Below are 15,463 nucleotides of genomic sequence, written 5' to 3'. Positions count from 1 at the left end.
TGCTTGAGTGTCTCAGTGGGTTGGGACCTCTGCCTTCGGCTCGGGTCATGATCTCAGGGTCCTGGGATGGAGCCCCTCATCAGGCTCTCTGCTCAGCAGGGAGCCTGCTTCCCCCTCTCTCTCGGCCTGCCTCTCTGCCTACTTGTGCTCTCTCTGTGTCAAATAAATTTTTAAAAAATCCAAATAGTTATTTCTTAATTAATTGAGCCACTCAGGTGCCCAACAAATAGTTATTTCTTAAAATACCCTTCATTTCTCTAGCTACCTAGCATTCTGTTGTGTATGGTGTGCTGTGATTTCTGTATACTCTAATTTCAGAGGTCCAGGCTGCTCTAATGAGCACAGAATGTCGAAATGACACTTAGGAATAACAGTTGCAGTTTGTCTGCTTAATATCCTCTTAATTTTTGTCATCTGCTATGATGGCGCCGTGTCAAACACATCCCAGTACTCAAATCTAAGGAGGATTGTTCTGTGTGCTTCTTGTATAATTTTATGGGGGGGAGGGGGGGGACCCTGCCTGGCTGGCTCAGTGGGAGTGTGCAACTCTTGATCTCTGGGTCATGAGTTTGAGCCCCACGCTGGGGTGTAGAGATGACTTTTTAAAAATATATAATTTTATAGGGGTGTCTTGCCCAAGCCTAATTTTTAGAAAGAGTCCCTGAGCCATGGCCTTCTGAATCGATGACCCATTTATAAGAAGTTCAAATGCACAGAGATTCTGTTTTCGAAGTCTACACTAAAATGGGTTAACCTAGAGGCAATGCAGTGAATGGTGGTCTCCGTTTCATTAAAAATGGAAACACACCACATTTAATTAATGTGTGTGTGTTTATATTTTTATTTAACTTTTACTTAGGGGGTGCCTGGGTGGCTCAGTCGGCTAAGCATCTAACTGTCTTTGGCTCGGGTCATGATTCCAAGGTCTTGCTCAGTGGGGAGTCTGCTTCTCCTTCTCCCACTCCCCCTACTTGTGTTCTCTCTCTCTCTCTCTCAAATAAATAAAATCATTTAAAAAACAAGTTTACTTAGTTAACATACTGTGCAATATTGGTTTCTGGAGTAGAATTCAGTGATTCATCACTTAGATACGGCACTCAGTGCTCATCATAGCAAGTGCCCTCCTTACGACCCGTTGCCCATTTAGCCCATCCCCCACGCACCTCCCTCCATGAACCCTCAGTTTGTTCTCTATCATTAAGAGTCTCTTGTGGTTTGTTTTCCTCCCTCCTTTCTTTCCTTTGTTATATTTTTAAATAATGGAAATGTACATATTTTAATATGTACATATTTAATACATTTTTAATAAAATGTACATATTTTAATATATTATTTATTTTTAAAGATTTTATTTATTTGACAGCAGAGATCACAAGTAGGCAGAGAGGCAGGCAGAGAAAGAGAGGGAAAGCAGGCTCCCCGCTGAGCAGAGAGCCTGATGCGGGGCTCGATCCCAGGACCCTGGGATCATGACCCGAGCCGAAGGCAGAGGCTTTAACCCACGGAGCCACCCAGGCACACCCAGGCGCCCCATATTTTTAAAACCATAAGACATCCATGTGGAAATGTGGAGTTCTGAGAAACCTAGTCTGAGAGCCCATGAATAGGACGACCTTCCAGTGGAACGTTCCAGATGCACGGAGCACTGGGGCAGCCTTCCTGAAAGGCAAGAGGACAGAAGGAAGAGAGAGAGGACTTGAAAGGGAGAACGGAGAGCAGAGGGCAGGTACAGCTGGGTTTGGAAGGGGGTAGTCAGTCTCCAAACACACAGGGAGACAGAACCCATCTTTGGCCAGACTTTACTCATTCTCTTTTTTTCAACTGGGCCCCGACTTTTGGACTTCCATGTTTGTGTCTTTTTTGTCCCATTTTAGCCAGAATCCCCCCCAACTTCCACATCTGATCATCCTCAATATCAAATCGGGTTCTTCACCCCCACCATCCCGCAGGTGAAGTCTGATTGCCGGGGGCTGCCTTCAGCAGGAATCAGGTTTGGTTGGTTTATCCCACCTTTCCTGCTCCTCTTAGGGGTTTTCTGGCCACTGACCCTACCCTGCTCCTGGGCTACAGATTCCCACTTTCCTGTTGTGGTTGGAACTGAGCCTGGTCTCTCTCCGCCAGTACAAGACCCCAATGCAGAGGTTCCTATCCCCAGAGTCCTCCCTTGAGGAGGACTTTAATCTTTACCATTTTTTAAAAAAGATTTTATTTATTTGACAGAGATCACAAGTAGGCAGAGAGGCAGGTGAAGAGCAAGAGGAAGGGAAGCAGGTTCCCTGCTGAGCAGAGAGCCCGATGCGATGCGGGACTCCATCCCAGGATCCTGGGATCATGACCTGAGCCGAAGGCAGAAGCTTTAACCCATTGAGCCACCCAGGCGCCCCATCTTTACCATTTTTAACAAGTCTTATGAATACTTTTTTATTTAGGGTTTGCAGACACGGGCCCTCCAGGCAGAGGATGGTAGCTTGAATGACAGTTGGGGATGAGCTGGGACCCACCTTGGAGGGCTTGGTTACCGGAAAGGACACGGAAGTACTATTTTGCTAGGGCTGGGGGAACCATTAGCCCATTCTAAGCTTGTGTGTGTGTGTGTGTGTGTGTGTGTGTGTGTGAAAGCTCTCTGAGACTCCTCGCTTTGTCCCAGAAGCTGCTGAATGAACAAGTGGAAGAGTTTCACTTTCCACCTGTGCCAAGACCCTAACGCTCTCCATGGAACAAGCTCTCAATTCTGAACAAAGACAGGCTGAATTGGGGCGCCTGGGTGGCTCAGTCAGTTAAGCGTCTGCCTTCCGATCAGGAGCTCAGGTCAGGATGCCAGGGGGTCCTGGGATCAAGCCCCATATCAGGCTCTCTGCTCAGCGGGGAACCTGCTTCTCTCTCTCCCTCTCCCGCTCCCCCTTCTTGTGCTCTCTCTTTCAAATAAATAAATAAAATCTTAAAAAAAAAATACAGGGTGATTTGGATGTCCCTTATCACAGACAACTGCTTATAAACAGATCGCCCTCTAAATCGGGATGCTCCCTTTTACCCTGACCTGTGGGAGCAAAGTCTGTGCAGAAATGAGGCCCATAAGGGGAGCTCTCTGTTCCCATGAACTGCAGGCAGATGGCTTGAGAAACAAGTAGAGGGATGCCCCTGGAGGCTTCTTAGAGATCAAAGATTCTAGAATCCCAAGGATTCAAAGGAGCATAACTTCCTTTCCAAACTTGACCTGTCCTTCAAAGTGTGGTCCTAACGCCATATCTTTCTGTCAGAACCCCAGATCCACCCCAGGCAGAAGACACTGCTCTCCTTTCTGAAGGTGCATAACATCCTGTCCCTTTAAAAAAAAAAAGCAACTGAACCTTTCCTCAATGGCACTAACCACCTTCTTCACTGGAACTGTCTTCTTCCCCAGTACAGGAGTTCCTGGAGGGGGAGTGCAAATCAGTTTACAGCTGCTGGTGGGAGGGGCGGGGGTCTCACTTCATGAAATGTTTAGCAAATGGACATATGAAACAGGCAACTTGGTAGAAATGAGAACCAGCAAATCATCACGTAGAAAAACAGCCTTGCTAGAAATTTAGGTACAACTGTTAAATTATTAAATGCAATTTAAAGATTTTTAGCCCAAACCCAGCATTGTCCACCTTGTGGAGGCACGTGCTGCTATGGGCCAATTGTGCCCCTCCAAAATTCATATCTTGAATCCTAACGCCTAGTACATCAGAACAGGACTTTATTTGGAAGTAGAGTTGTAGCAGATATAATTAGATAAGACAGGGTCATTAGGGTGGGCCCTAGTTGAATATGACTGAGGTTGGGGCACCTGGGTGGCTCAGTGGGTTAAAGCCTCTGCCTTCGGCTCAGGTCATGATCCCAGGGTCCTGGGATCAAGCCCCGCATCGGGCTCTCTGCTCCGTGGGGAGCCTGCTTCCTCTTCTCTCTCTCACTCTCTGCCTGCCTCTCTGCCTACTTGTGATCTCTGTCTGTCAAAAAAATAAAATCTTTAAAAAAAAAAAGAAAAAAAAAAGAATATGACTGAGGTCCTTATTAAAAAAAGGGGGAATGAAGGCATAGACAAGCACACAGGGAGAACACCATGTGAAGATGAAGGCAGAGATCGGGGGAAGCTTCTAGAAGTCAAGGAATACTAAAGATTGCCAGTAAAGCCACCAGCAGCGAGGGCAGAGGCATGAAACACAGAGAACACAAAGAGCCTATCCTGCCAGCACTCGGAGCTCACAGCTCCACCCTCCAGAACTATGAGACGATGCATTTCTGTTGTTCGAGCCACCCAGTTTGAGGTGCTTGATTTTGGTAGTCCCAGCCAAACCAAGATGTGTAGGCACACGTCTACCTGTATGTCACTGGTGGGACCAGGGACATGGCTGAGCTTTCTGGGAGACAACCCTGCAACCCACGGCCAACTGTTCACCCTCCCAAACCCATTGTTCACTTCTGGAAATAACCCTAACTTTTTTTTTTTAAAGATTTTATTTATTTATTTGTCAGAAAGAGTGCACAAGCAGGCAGAATGGCAGGGAGAGGCAGAGAGAGAAGCAGGTTCCCCGCTGAGCAAGGAGCCCGATGTGGGACTAGATCCCAGGACCCTGGGATCATGACCCAAGCCGAAGGCAGCGGCTTAACCCATTGAGCCACCCAGTTGCCCCAAACCCTAACTTTAATAAAAAACTTATTTTATGGAATATTATCTGGCAATAAAAAGACAAATCGTTGATACATGAAATAACCAAGATGAATCTCCAGGGCTTTGTGTGGAGCGAAAAAAGCCAGACCTACAAGGTTACATACTGTTTGATTCCATTTATATGACACTTCTGAAATGACAGATTAGTGGTATCATGGGTTAAGGGAGAAAGATAGGGAGGGGGGCATGGGAAGAAGGTAGATGTCATTATCAAAAGAAAACAAGAGGGATCTTCATGGTCACAAAGTTGTTCTTTATCTTGGCTGTGATTGGATACTAGAACTTACACATGTGATAAAGTGACATAGACTGAAGCGCACACACACACACACACGTACATACATATTGGTGGGTTGTTCCAACGTCAATATCCTGGTTATATTGTATTACAGTTTTGCAAGATGTTACCGTTGAGAGTAACTGGGCCAAGGGTACATGGAATTTTCCTGTTTTATTCTTTGCAAGTACATGTGAATTTACAATGATCTCAATATTTAACTCAAAAAATTACTTTGTACAAGGAATCCATTCATAGCATCCCTACTGAGGTTAGGGAAGCATTGGAAATAACCTAACATACCCACAACAGATGTCAGCTAAAACCCCAGGGGTTTAACTCTGAACAATGACAAGCTCTCAAACTGAGTAAACATAAAACTGGATTAGCATGAAGTGAAAAAGCAGATGATATCCTAGCAGGTTCTCTGTGAGCTGTTCTGGGAAGAGCAGGGCTATACCTTGGAAGAGAATAATTCAAAAGGATGGACACACTTCATAGGTTCAAACCCACTGGATTCCTCTCTTTTTTCTTTTAACAAAGACTTCAGTTCCAAATAAAACAATGAAATGAAAGAAAACCCTTCGCCATCCTCTAGCCGCTGGCTCTTCCTTCTGTCTCCAGCAGGTGGCAGCAGCGCTCCGGGGATGGGCCCCACGAGCTCCCGTTCAGGCGGTTGAGTCTGTAGCTCCCACCAGCAGGTGGGGCTTCAGCGTCCAGATCGCGGCCGCTCAAAGTATCTGGCCTCGGAACTTGCACTTTCCCAAATCTGAGGCAAGAAGGCAATTGTCCGGCCATGATCGGGTTAATGGTCCACATTCCAGAGCAAGGGAAAAGGGGGCTGGAGGGTCAGAGACAAGGGGAGGGGGCGCAGAGGGCCAGCTTCTCACAACACCCACGGGCTCTGTTGGGAGAGATAGATCACGTCCAACAATGGGCACAGCTGTTTTCGTCTGCCCCGAAGGAAGCTGACTTAGGAAGCAGGTATCAGAGAGAGCCCTTCCTGCAGGGGCTTCTGTCTGGCTTGTAAAACTGTCAGAGCAGCTGCATTTATGTGTGGAGTGATGGATGGTGGAAAGGAGGGACAGACGGCTTCAGATGGACACAGCGGCTTACAAGTCAAGGCAGGTGGCAAAGGCCTCCGCAAGGCTCTGCAGGTGGGGCGTGCTGATTCATTGCCCAGTGGAAATACCAAGGGGACCTGGGCCACAGCCCTCTTCCCTGCCTCCTTCAGGTCCAGGAGTCCGGTGCCCCTCCTCCTTCACCAGCAGTGAAAGCTTCCGATGGCTCTCCTTTCTTTTCCTGCACCTCAGGTGTGAACCTTCCTCCCCGGTACCTCTACCTCTCCCTTCGTTCTGCTCCGGGGCCAAGGTGGTAGTTCCTTTTGGCTTCTTTGTGGCTAGCCGGACCTGGGATGGCTTCGCGGAATGCATCCCAAAGCATGCACCAGCAAGGTTTTCCATATACGACTCAAAGCTCTTTTTGAGGACTAGAGACCCTAGTCTTAATGGACTAGAGAACAGGGTGGGGAAAGAGGAGATGAAGAATCAGCATTAAAAATGCTGGCCTTGGCTTTTGCTAAGAAAAGGGATTTTGTGCTCTCCATTCCTAACCACAGCCTGGCCAGGGAAATGACTGCCGTTAGTACATGTCTACAAGCAGCAGTGAGCATCTTGGCCGAGAAGCCCCTGTCACCGTGCACGGAAGCCCCAAGATCTCCTTCTCGGGTTCCATCACCAGTGCCCGCTGATTTGCTCATCCTGGACTTGTAACCAGAATCCCGCCTCCTCGCGCAAGCAGATACCCTCCCCTCCTCGTGGCTTTCCAGTTTTCTCTCTTGCCTTCCAGAGGGTTGCCAACAAGGGACTTTCTTAGGATAATCAATGCTGAGCCTCGTGGAATTGGGACCAGTGAGATATCTTAAAAAGCCTTTTCTGCCTCTGCCATGGTCTGTGTCGGCCAAAGATAGAGACCTTGGGCCATTTGTTGTTGGGGTAACAAATGAACTTGGCCTGAGAAAGGGACTTGGTGGGGCTCAGCCCTTTGAGGGCTCAGAGCCATCGTTTTCTTTGTGATGCTGGTCCACAGTTTGTTTTTGAGAAAGCCCAAGAGGCCCAAGGAGGTAAAGATTACGAGCTGGAGCTCATTGTGATATCTGAAAACCGCAGCTGCCAGCACGTGGGAGGTGCTGGAGGGCAGGCTCGCCTTACACACCCCTCTCTCTAGGTCACCTGGGAGCACCAGAGCAATGTGGGAGTTTGCTGTGCCTGGGAAGTCTTTGGGGAGGGGTTGCAGTGAGCACACCCTGTTCCCTCCCCCTGGGCTGAGAGAAACGTGGGACCAGCCCTGCCCCAGTCTGTCCTCATTGGTTGGCATCAGGCAGAGGGGGCTTTAAAAAGGCAAACGTGTCCCAGGCTAGGGACCGGAGCCTGTGCTACTGCAAGGCAGGCTGCCTTCCTCCGGCTGGCACCATGCAGCTCTCACTCGCTGTGTATCTCGTCTGCCTGCTGGTGCATGCGGCCTTCCGGGTGGTGGAGGGCCAGGGCTGGCGGGCCTTCAAAAACGATGCCACAGAGATCATCCCTGAGCTTGGCGAGTACCCCGAGCCCCCACCAGAGCTGGAGAACAACAAGACCATGAACCGGGCGGAGAACGGAGGGAGGCCCCCTCACCATCCCTTTGAGACCAAAGGTATGCATGGGGGTAGAGGAGAGCTTTTTTCCCACGAGGGGTGGCTCTCTGGAAGGTTCTAAAGCCTGGGGTAGACCTTCTGCCCCGTTGTCAGCACTAATGGAGGGACAGCCTTGCCTGGAGGCAGGGGGAGGGTGGAAAGCCAGCATAGCCTTGGTGTTCCAGCTCAGGAGGCATGAGGCTGGGGTGGGGGCGGCTGGCCACAGGAGCCTGGGGCAGGAAGGATGCTGAGGTGGTGAGAATATAACTCTGGGACTCAGAGCCTCCGAAGGCAGACAGTTTCCAAGAATCCCCTCCTGAGAAGACAGGAGACGGGTCTGGCCGCTGGCATCCTTGGACGGGAAACCAGGCAAGGGAGCCCTCCCATCCGTGAGCACCTGCGGGAGGCAGACGCTCTACCCAGGTTGTACTTAAACCCTACCCTGGGGATCCACCGCAGGGGAGTCCCCGGAGGTGAGCCCCCAATTGGAAAGTGAAGAAACAAAAGCTCCAGATGTGAAGTAACTTGGTAGGGAGTAGAAGAGCTGAGATTTGACCCCAGTCTGATCCCATGCCAAGATAGCCCTGGTGGGAGACGTGGCGTGGGGTTGGGTGGGGGGAGTGCTGGGGACAGAAAGCCAGAACAAGTCCCCACAAAGCAGTGGGAAGAGGACATTCCCGCCACCCCGAGTCTTCCCAGTGAGCTGGCCCTTGAAGGAACGGGAAGCTGTAGGCAGAGTCTGACCTGGGTAGCAGCTTGTCCAGGCCCTGGAGGGGAAGTAGCATCCTCTGTGAGGGCAGTGGATGCAGGTAACCCCATCTATCCCCAGGTCCAAGCCTTGCCTCATTACTAGGGAGGGGGCCTGACCCTTGTGACAAGGCAAGGGCTCTCGTGGAGGGCACATCTGGGCTTCTGGTCAGGTCTGCATGCAAAGCCTAGGGGGCCGTGTGCACAGCTGGCTGGAACCGCTGGGGGTGGGGCCGGAATGACACTTCTTGGGGAGGGCCTCACTGCCCTCCAGTCATTGTCTGGGTGGGAGAGGAGTCCACTGCCCAGGCCCCTTCATCTCATCTCTCCCTGCCCCACAGCCAGCTGGGAATGTGGGGCTCTGCCAAGGGGGCAGCCCCACCGGGGGCCTGAAGACTTGAAGGCCTCAAGACTCCAAAAGGGAGGGCAGGAGCATATCACCCCGCCACTCCCTCCCCCCACCACCACCCAGGCAAGGTTGATTAAGCTTAAGGGACTGCTTCCTGGGCTCTATGGGGTCCAAATACAAAATACCCACCTCCCTGGGCTCCCAGGAGAAGCCACAGGCCCCCAAGGAAGCTCAAAACAAAGTCACCTTCTATAGAAGTGCCTGATGTGGGGTACTATTCTTGGAAAGCCCAAAAGCTTCCTTCCCTTGGCAAACAGGCCACCCCCACACACTCCCCCTGCAGCCTGGGAGCAAGAGTGAGGGTGGAAAGCCAGCCCAGAAACCAGAAGGTCAGCCACTGAAGGAAGGCAGACCCACCTCTCCCCTGCTCCGCTGGTTCTCCGGGGCCTGGGGAGTGGAGGCCTGGCTTCTTGGCCTTCTCTCTGCTTTTGGTCCCAGGACTGTTTTTCATCCCCTTGGGTGACAGACAGATGTTCATATGAGGACCAGCTGTTTAAAAAGCTCCCATCTGTCTAAGCCCACAGTAGGAGAGTTGATTAAGGTGACTTCGGGGGACCAAGCCAGACCTTAGAGCACAATCTTCCCCATCCCCCGTCCCCACCCCAACCCAGGAGCAAGGCTGGGCCACCATCAGAGATCCATTAAAATGGCACACAAAAAAGAGATGTGCCCAGCAGCATGCCTAGTACACAGCAGGTGCTTAATAAGTGTTTGCAGCAGCTGAACCTATAGGTTTTCAGACAGGGCTCCATCCCCTCTGATAGAGAAGTAACTGCAGTGAGAGGCAGCCCTGTGCCCCGCCCCCACCCCAACCTCCCACGTGGGTGCTCAGACACACAGCTTCCACCCTTATAGGAACCCAGAGGGGCTGGGGCCCCAAGAAAGCACAGTGAGGACACCCAACTCTGCCTTTCGGGCAAGGGCCTTTCCCTCTCTAGGCTTCCCGGTCCTCTGTGATGATGAGGGGGCTGGACAAACAGCCTTTGGCTCTTTTCAAGTCTAATGACTCCTCCCCACCTCCTCTTCCATCTCTCGCCTCCTCCGCAGCTGCCCTGATTTATTCCCTTCAATTAACCCCTACTCCTTTCTCCATCCCCTCACCAACTCTCCCAAGTGGCTGGAAAAAGAATTTAGGAGAAGCCAAGGCCATCATACAGAGGGTGTGGCTAGCACCTGCTCTGCCTAGACCAGGCACTCGGCGACACGATGTGACTTATAGAGGGAGAAAAAGACCCCCTTGGAGAAGAACACATAATAAAAGCCAGTACTTCCAGCTCTTACCGCATACTCACCGCGGCCCCTGCGTTATATACGCCATGGATTCACTCCCTAACTGCTCAGGACAAACCAATTTTACAGATAGGAAGCGCAGAGAGGTTAAATGACTTGCCCAAGATCACACAGCGTTGGAGCTGGTATTTGAACCCCAACAGACACTTGGCTCCAAAGTTTTAGGGGGAAAGGGTGGGCCAGAGGTCTTTGCACCAGCCCCAGAATACCTGGGCAAATGCAGCTGGAAAGTGGCAGGTTTGGAAAAGGCGGGTTGGACGGGGTGGGTGGCGTGCAGGAGGCCGCCTGGCCTGACGCAACCTCTCTCCGCAGACGCGTCCGAGTACAGCTGCCGCGAGCTGCATTTCACCCGCTTCGTGACGGACGGACCCTGCCGCAGCGCCAAGCCGGTCACCGAGCTGGTGTGCTCCGGCCAGTGCGGCCCCGCGCGCCTGCTGCCCAACGCCATTGGCCGCGGCAAGTGGTGGCGCCCGAGCGGGCCCGACTTCCGCTGCATCCCCGACCGCTACCGTGCGCAACGGGTGCAGCTGCTGTGCCCAGGGGATGCGGCGCCGCGCGCGCGCAAAGTGCGCCTGGTGGCCTCCTGCAAGTGCAAGCGCCTCACCCGCTTCCACAACCAGTCCGAGCTCAAGGACTTCGGGCCCGAGGCCGCGCGGCCGCAGAAGGGCCGAAAGCCGCGGCCCCGCGCCCGGGGCGCCAAAGCCAACCAGGCTGAGCTGGAGAACGCCTATTAGAGGCCGCCCGCCGCGCCGCGCTCCCCGACCCGCGCCCTAAGTCGGGCGCGGGAGTTTCTGCCCTCTGCGCGCGGTCTGACTGTTTGCATCTCCTTGTAAATGTCTGCAGCCCGGGGCAGGGGGCGGAGACCTTCCGGGCTCCGGCAGGAGGGAGCCCGGCCCTGCGGATCTCGGGGAGGGGGGCCAGCAGAGCCTCCCCACCCCCACTCCCCAGCGTCCCAGGGGGGTCCCGCAGGGCAGGGACAGCGCTGAGAGTCACACACACTGAGCCACGCAGCCCCGCCCACCGGGGCCGCCCACCTTTGCTGGTTCCACTTCAGAGGACGGCAGAAGAGCAGGGTTTCTATGGGAGCGGTGGGGAATGAGAGTCCGGGGACTGGTTAAGAAAGTTCGCTAAGATTCCTCCTCCACTCCTCTGCCCCCTCCTAAAGCCTTTAGTGCCTTGTTGTGCCAAGAACCCAGCACTGGGATCCGTAGATAGGATTTCCAGTCTGGACTCCGCCACTAACTCGCCGGATGACCTTGGACCGCACTCTTCCCTTTCTGTCCAGAGTCTGTCCTCAATTTCCTCTTTGGAAAATGAAGGTGGGCCTGGGATTTGTATCTCGAGGAATCTACTGTCACATGATTCCAAGGCCTTGGGTGCCGTTTGAATGGGCAAAGGAGAGAGAGGGGTATTGGATTGGATTACTGCCGTGGTCATGGTCATGGCTGGAATTCAGAACTGTAATCCTCTGATCTGACAGCCAAACAAGGGTGGTGGGGGGAGTCTTTTTTAGGGCTGACAAGCTCCTGGAAGAAGCTCGTTCTTTCCAGCCTGGGCTCCCCAGATGTTTGCCTACCTCCAGCACTCCACCCCAAAGGATGCAGAAAAGATACCAGCAATTGGGGTAGAGAAGGAGAAGGTCCCAAGGCTGGGGAGGGCTGGGGGAGACCGGCCAGGAATCAATCCCCTATTCCATCCCCCACCATGGCCATGTTTTAAAGTCACCTTCTGCAGAGAAGCTTGAAGTCCCAGGACCCTGGGCTTGCCAGGCCCAAGGAACAGCCAGCCCCCCATTAAGACCAGCAGATCCCTTTGGAGGTGTCTCCTCCCGCCTAGCACTCACAGACGTGATTCTGTCTAGCAAGTAGCTTCTTACTACTGTTACCGGTGGTGGCGCATCTTACATTAAAATAATATTACTTGGGGAAAAATTACAAGTGCTGTACATATGCTGAAAAAACCCGCAAAGCCCGTTCGCTGTCATCCAAAAATCTTTCGGAAAGTCATTTCCAGACACCTCTTACTTTCTGTGTAGTTTTTCATTGTTTAAAAAAAATTTTTTTTTTTTTTTAAAAACAGAAGCACAGACCATGTGAGAGCCTGCTGGGCTGGTTGCTTTTTGCAATCCTTTCATGTGGGATTTGTCCACAAGAATGAGAGTCGTGGTTCTTAAAGAGTTAAGTTACGTATTTATTTTCGCACTTAAGTTATTTATGCAAAAGTTTTTCTTGTAGAGAAATGACCATGTTAATATTGCTTTATGAAATACCAGTCTGTTCTCTCCGAATCCAGAGGCATTGTTAATAAAGACAATGAATCATTTCAGAGAGGATGTGGTCTCATTTTGTCAGCCACACACAGTCATTTCGTCAAAGTTAACATCCTTATCCTCCTGGTCACTAGGACTTCAACCTTGGAGGCACCTTTGACCGTGCCACAGGGGCCCTTGTGGCAATTATGTCCTCCCTTTGAAAAGTCATGTCTGTCCCTTCCTTTCCAAACCTAGACCTCATTCCTTCACCGCAACCATTGTCATAACTTCAGCTTGGTCTCCCTCAAGCAGCCTGCCCTCCACAGTCTTCCAGAAACACCGTTCTCATTGCGCCACACTCCTACTCACAATCCTTCCCTAGCTCCTCCTTGCCCAGGATTGAGTTCTGGCTTCTCAGCCTGACTCGAGAGGCTTTTCCCTGCTTGAGTCCCCTACCCCACCCCCGCCCAGCTCTACCAAACTTCCTTCTGACTCCCAAGTGGCCACACACCGCTGCTACACTCATCTCTGCTTTAGTTTACCCCCACGTCTGAAGGCCACCACAATGACTCCTTCTCGTTTTAGTTTTAGGGTCCATATTCCTTGCCACCTTTGAACCTGAACCTTCCAGGGATGTTGCAAACCCGGCTGAGCTCTCCTCAGATGCCCCAGGCCCTTTGTCCCTGCCATGACTTCGGTTTCTCATTCTATGATACTGGTTCACCGATCATGTGGCTCACCTAGCCAAGCCCTGCTTAGTGCTGAGAATGACACAAGCCACATACGACTCAGTTCCAGCTCCGTCAAGTGTTTTCCCAAGCACGAACTGTATGCCTCCCTGGTGAGAATGGAAGATCACAAGCAGGGACAGCGGCTTGTCCTTCCCTCGGTCTTATGTCACCAAGGTGTCTCACAGTGCTGGACACTGCCTTACACACAAGAGCTACTCTTCAGTCACCACAGGGAGAGATGAATCAAAGCTTTGAATCCAGTCCAGCCCCTCTTGGGGTAACCCCACCCCAAAGCACCCCCCCCCCAGCCCCAAGGACTTTTCACTTTAACTCCCAATGATCCCTCCTCAATTCCTTATCATCACCAGCAAGTTTCTGATAGTGGGCAGTGGGTGTCTTTTCTCTAGACCCCGAGGACGCCCCAGCGAGAGCCTGCAGGGAATCCACGCACTGAGAGGAGTGTCTCAGAGCTGGGAGTGAGAATAGGTAAGAAATGGATACATGGTCCAGCCCCTAGATGCCCTGTGGTCCAGTGGATGGGGACACGGGCTCTGGAGCCAGGCTTGTGCTTGGGTCTAAGGCAACTGGGGCATCAAGGGGTTAAGCATTCGTCCACAGCCTGATGTGGGTTTCATTCCTGCTCAGACGCTCACTCAAGCCTCCCCAACCTGGTGGGCACATGGGCAAGTCATCAGGCCACATTGTACAGAGGGATCAAGCATAGGAGTAATCCACTTTGTGGTAGGAATGAGGGGAAACACTTCAGGAAGTTTTCACAGAGGTGGGTGCTGCTTAGAGGTTTGGCTGGTGGAGAAGGTGGCACAGGGTTCTGAGTGCGGGCTGTGGCCCGAGCAAAGGCACTGGGGCTGAAGATGCATGGCTGCGTTCGTGAGGGCATGAGACTTGATCCGCCACATTCCTCAACATGCACTGAGTCCTCACAGTGGGCCAGGCAGCATGGGGGGAAACTGGGAATCCCAAGCAATGCCCAATCCCAGGTACACCTAGGGTCTGCTTTCTGGGACCCCGAGACCCAGGAGGGATCAGCCCAGCCTATAATCCCATTACCACGAGGGGAAAAAAAAAAACCCAAAGCCTAAATTGTAGGTCGGGCTAGGGGTTATTTATGGAAAGTTATATTCTACCTACATGGGGTCTATGAGCCTGGCGCCGATCAGAAACGGAACAGACAACAGGCTCAGCCGGGAGGGGTGGCGTTCTGCTGTGGGGAGCTCATGTTCTCGTGGCTCAGCCAGACGTGGGGTTTGTATTAATAGTCTTGAGAGTCAGACAGACGGAGGGGCAGAGGGAAACAGGTCTCTGTCTCTCTTACACACACACACACACACACACACACACACACACACACACTGCATCAGGCTCTCCCTATATACCAAGTACCAACCAGGCCACTTTTGCTTAAGGAGGTAGAGCAGAAGAAATTCGAAGAAACCACAGGGACCCAAATGTCCATGCCTGTCCTAAAGCGGGCAGGACTTGGGCCACCAGGGAGTGGGGGGAGCCCACACACCAAGCTCAGAGTCAATGCTGCTAGAAACTGGTGCCACCCGCCCACCTCCCACCTGTTCCCTGGCAGGGGCCTGCCCTCATTCCTGATCACTGGCTCTAGCTCTGGGACCTGTGTAAACTTTCCTGGTTCCCCCTCCCCTCCACCTCCATGTTCCTGGAGTGCATTCTCCCTTGTCCCAGGACAGGCGAAAACTCAGGCTTCCGGAAGCTCTGACCAGGGGTTGAAGTTCCTTTCATCACTAGAGTGGCAGGAAGCAGGGGGAATGTCACTCTTAATACACGCAACCAGGCACCCGATTTGTCCGGACACGGACACCTATTGGCCCATCGAAGTTATTAATAGCTCCCGCTTTTACTCTCAAAAATACCCTGTTCGATCAGTCAGTTACATGACTTTTCCAGCTGCAGATGTAAGAGATACAGCTCTCTGTGGAATGGCTGGGACTCAGGTGCTGGCCCTTTTGGGATGTCCCCTGCATGCCTCCTCCAGGGCTATTGTTCATCCTCCAGGTCTCAGCCAAGTATCCACTTCCCCTGACCAGCCAAACCATGCTTCATCTTTCCTGAGCAAGGCTCTGTTGCTCCAGAGAGCTCACCTTCATAGGGACGCAGGGATAGACTCATTCTTGTAAGTGTTCGATAAATCTTTCCCCTCACCCCGACTCTGAGACCCGGAAAAGCAGGGACTCTGGGTCTGTGGCCACTCACCAGGGCACCCCCAGTACCCAGCATACAGTACGTGTCTAAGGCGCATTGTGGTTGCATCTGTGTTCAATGTATTCCGGATTTCTTCTGCTCTGGGGATTAGGTGGATGGAACCGACTTGGACACGTGGACGATGGTGGGAAGAGGAGGGGACTATCC

General features: G+C 52.2%; 1 protein-coding gene across 1 annotated transcript; it reads left to right on the top strand.

Moving 5' to 3' along the window:
- The first annotated feature begins 6,862 nt into the window (after nt 1-6,862).
- On the top strand, nt 6,863-12,375 carry SOST (sclerostin). Its single transcript, XM_045080753.1, has 2 exons — nt 6,863-7,665; nt 10,365-12,375. Exons 1-2 carry the CDS (start codon nt 7,442-7,444, stop codon nt 10,819-10,821), a joined length of 681 nt encoding a protein of 226 aa, XP_044936688.1. The 5' UTR covers nt 6,863-7,441; the 3' UTR covers nt 10,822-12,375.
- The last annotated feature ends 3,088 nt before the right edge of the window (nt 12,376-15,463 follow it).

Source organism: Mustela putorius, unplaced genomic scaffold (genome assembly GCF_011764305.1).
Source record: "Mustela putorius furo isolate JIRA1106 unplaced genomic scaffold, ASM1176430v1.1 tig00000487_pilon_pilon_pilon, whole genome shotgun sequence".
Classification (NCBI taxonomy): domain Eukaryota; kingdom Metazoa; phylum Chordata; class Mammalia; order Carnivora; family Mustelidae; genus Mustela; species Mustela putorius.
This window is presented reverse-complemented; position numbering and strand designations above follow the sequence as displayed.

Coding starts and splice junctions, on each gene's coding strand:
- SOST (XM_045080753.1), top strand. CDS start 7,442: ATGCAGCTCTCACTCGCTGTGTATCTCGTCTGCCTGCTGGTGCATGCG. Junction 7,666..10,364: donor CCCTTTGAGACCAAAGGTAT/GCATGGGGGTAG, acceptor GGTGGCGTGCAG/GAGGCCGCCTGGCCTGACGC.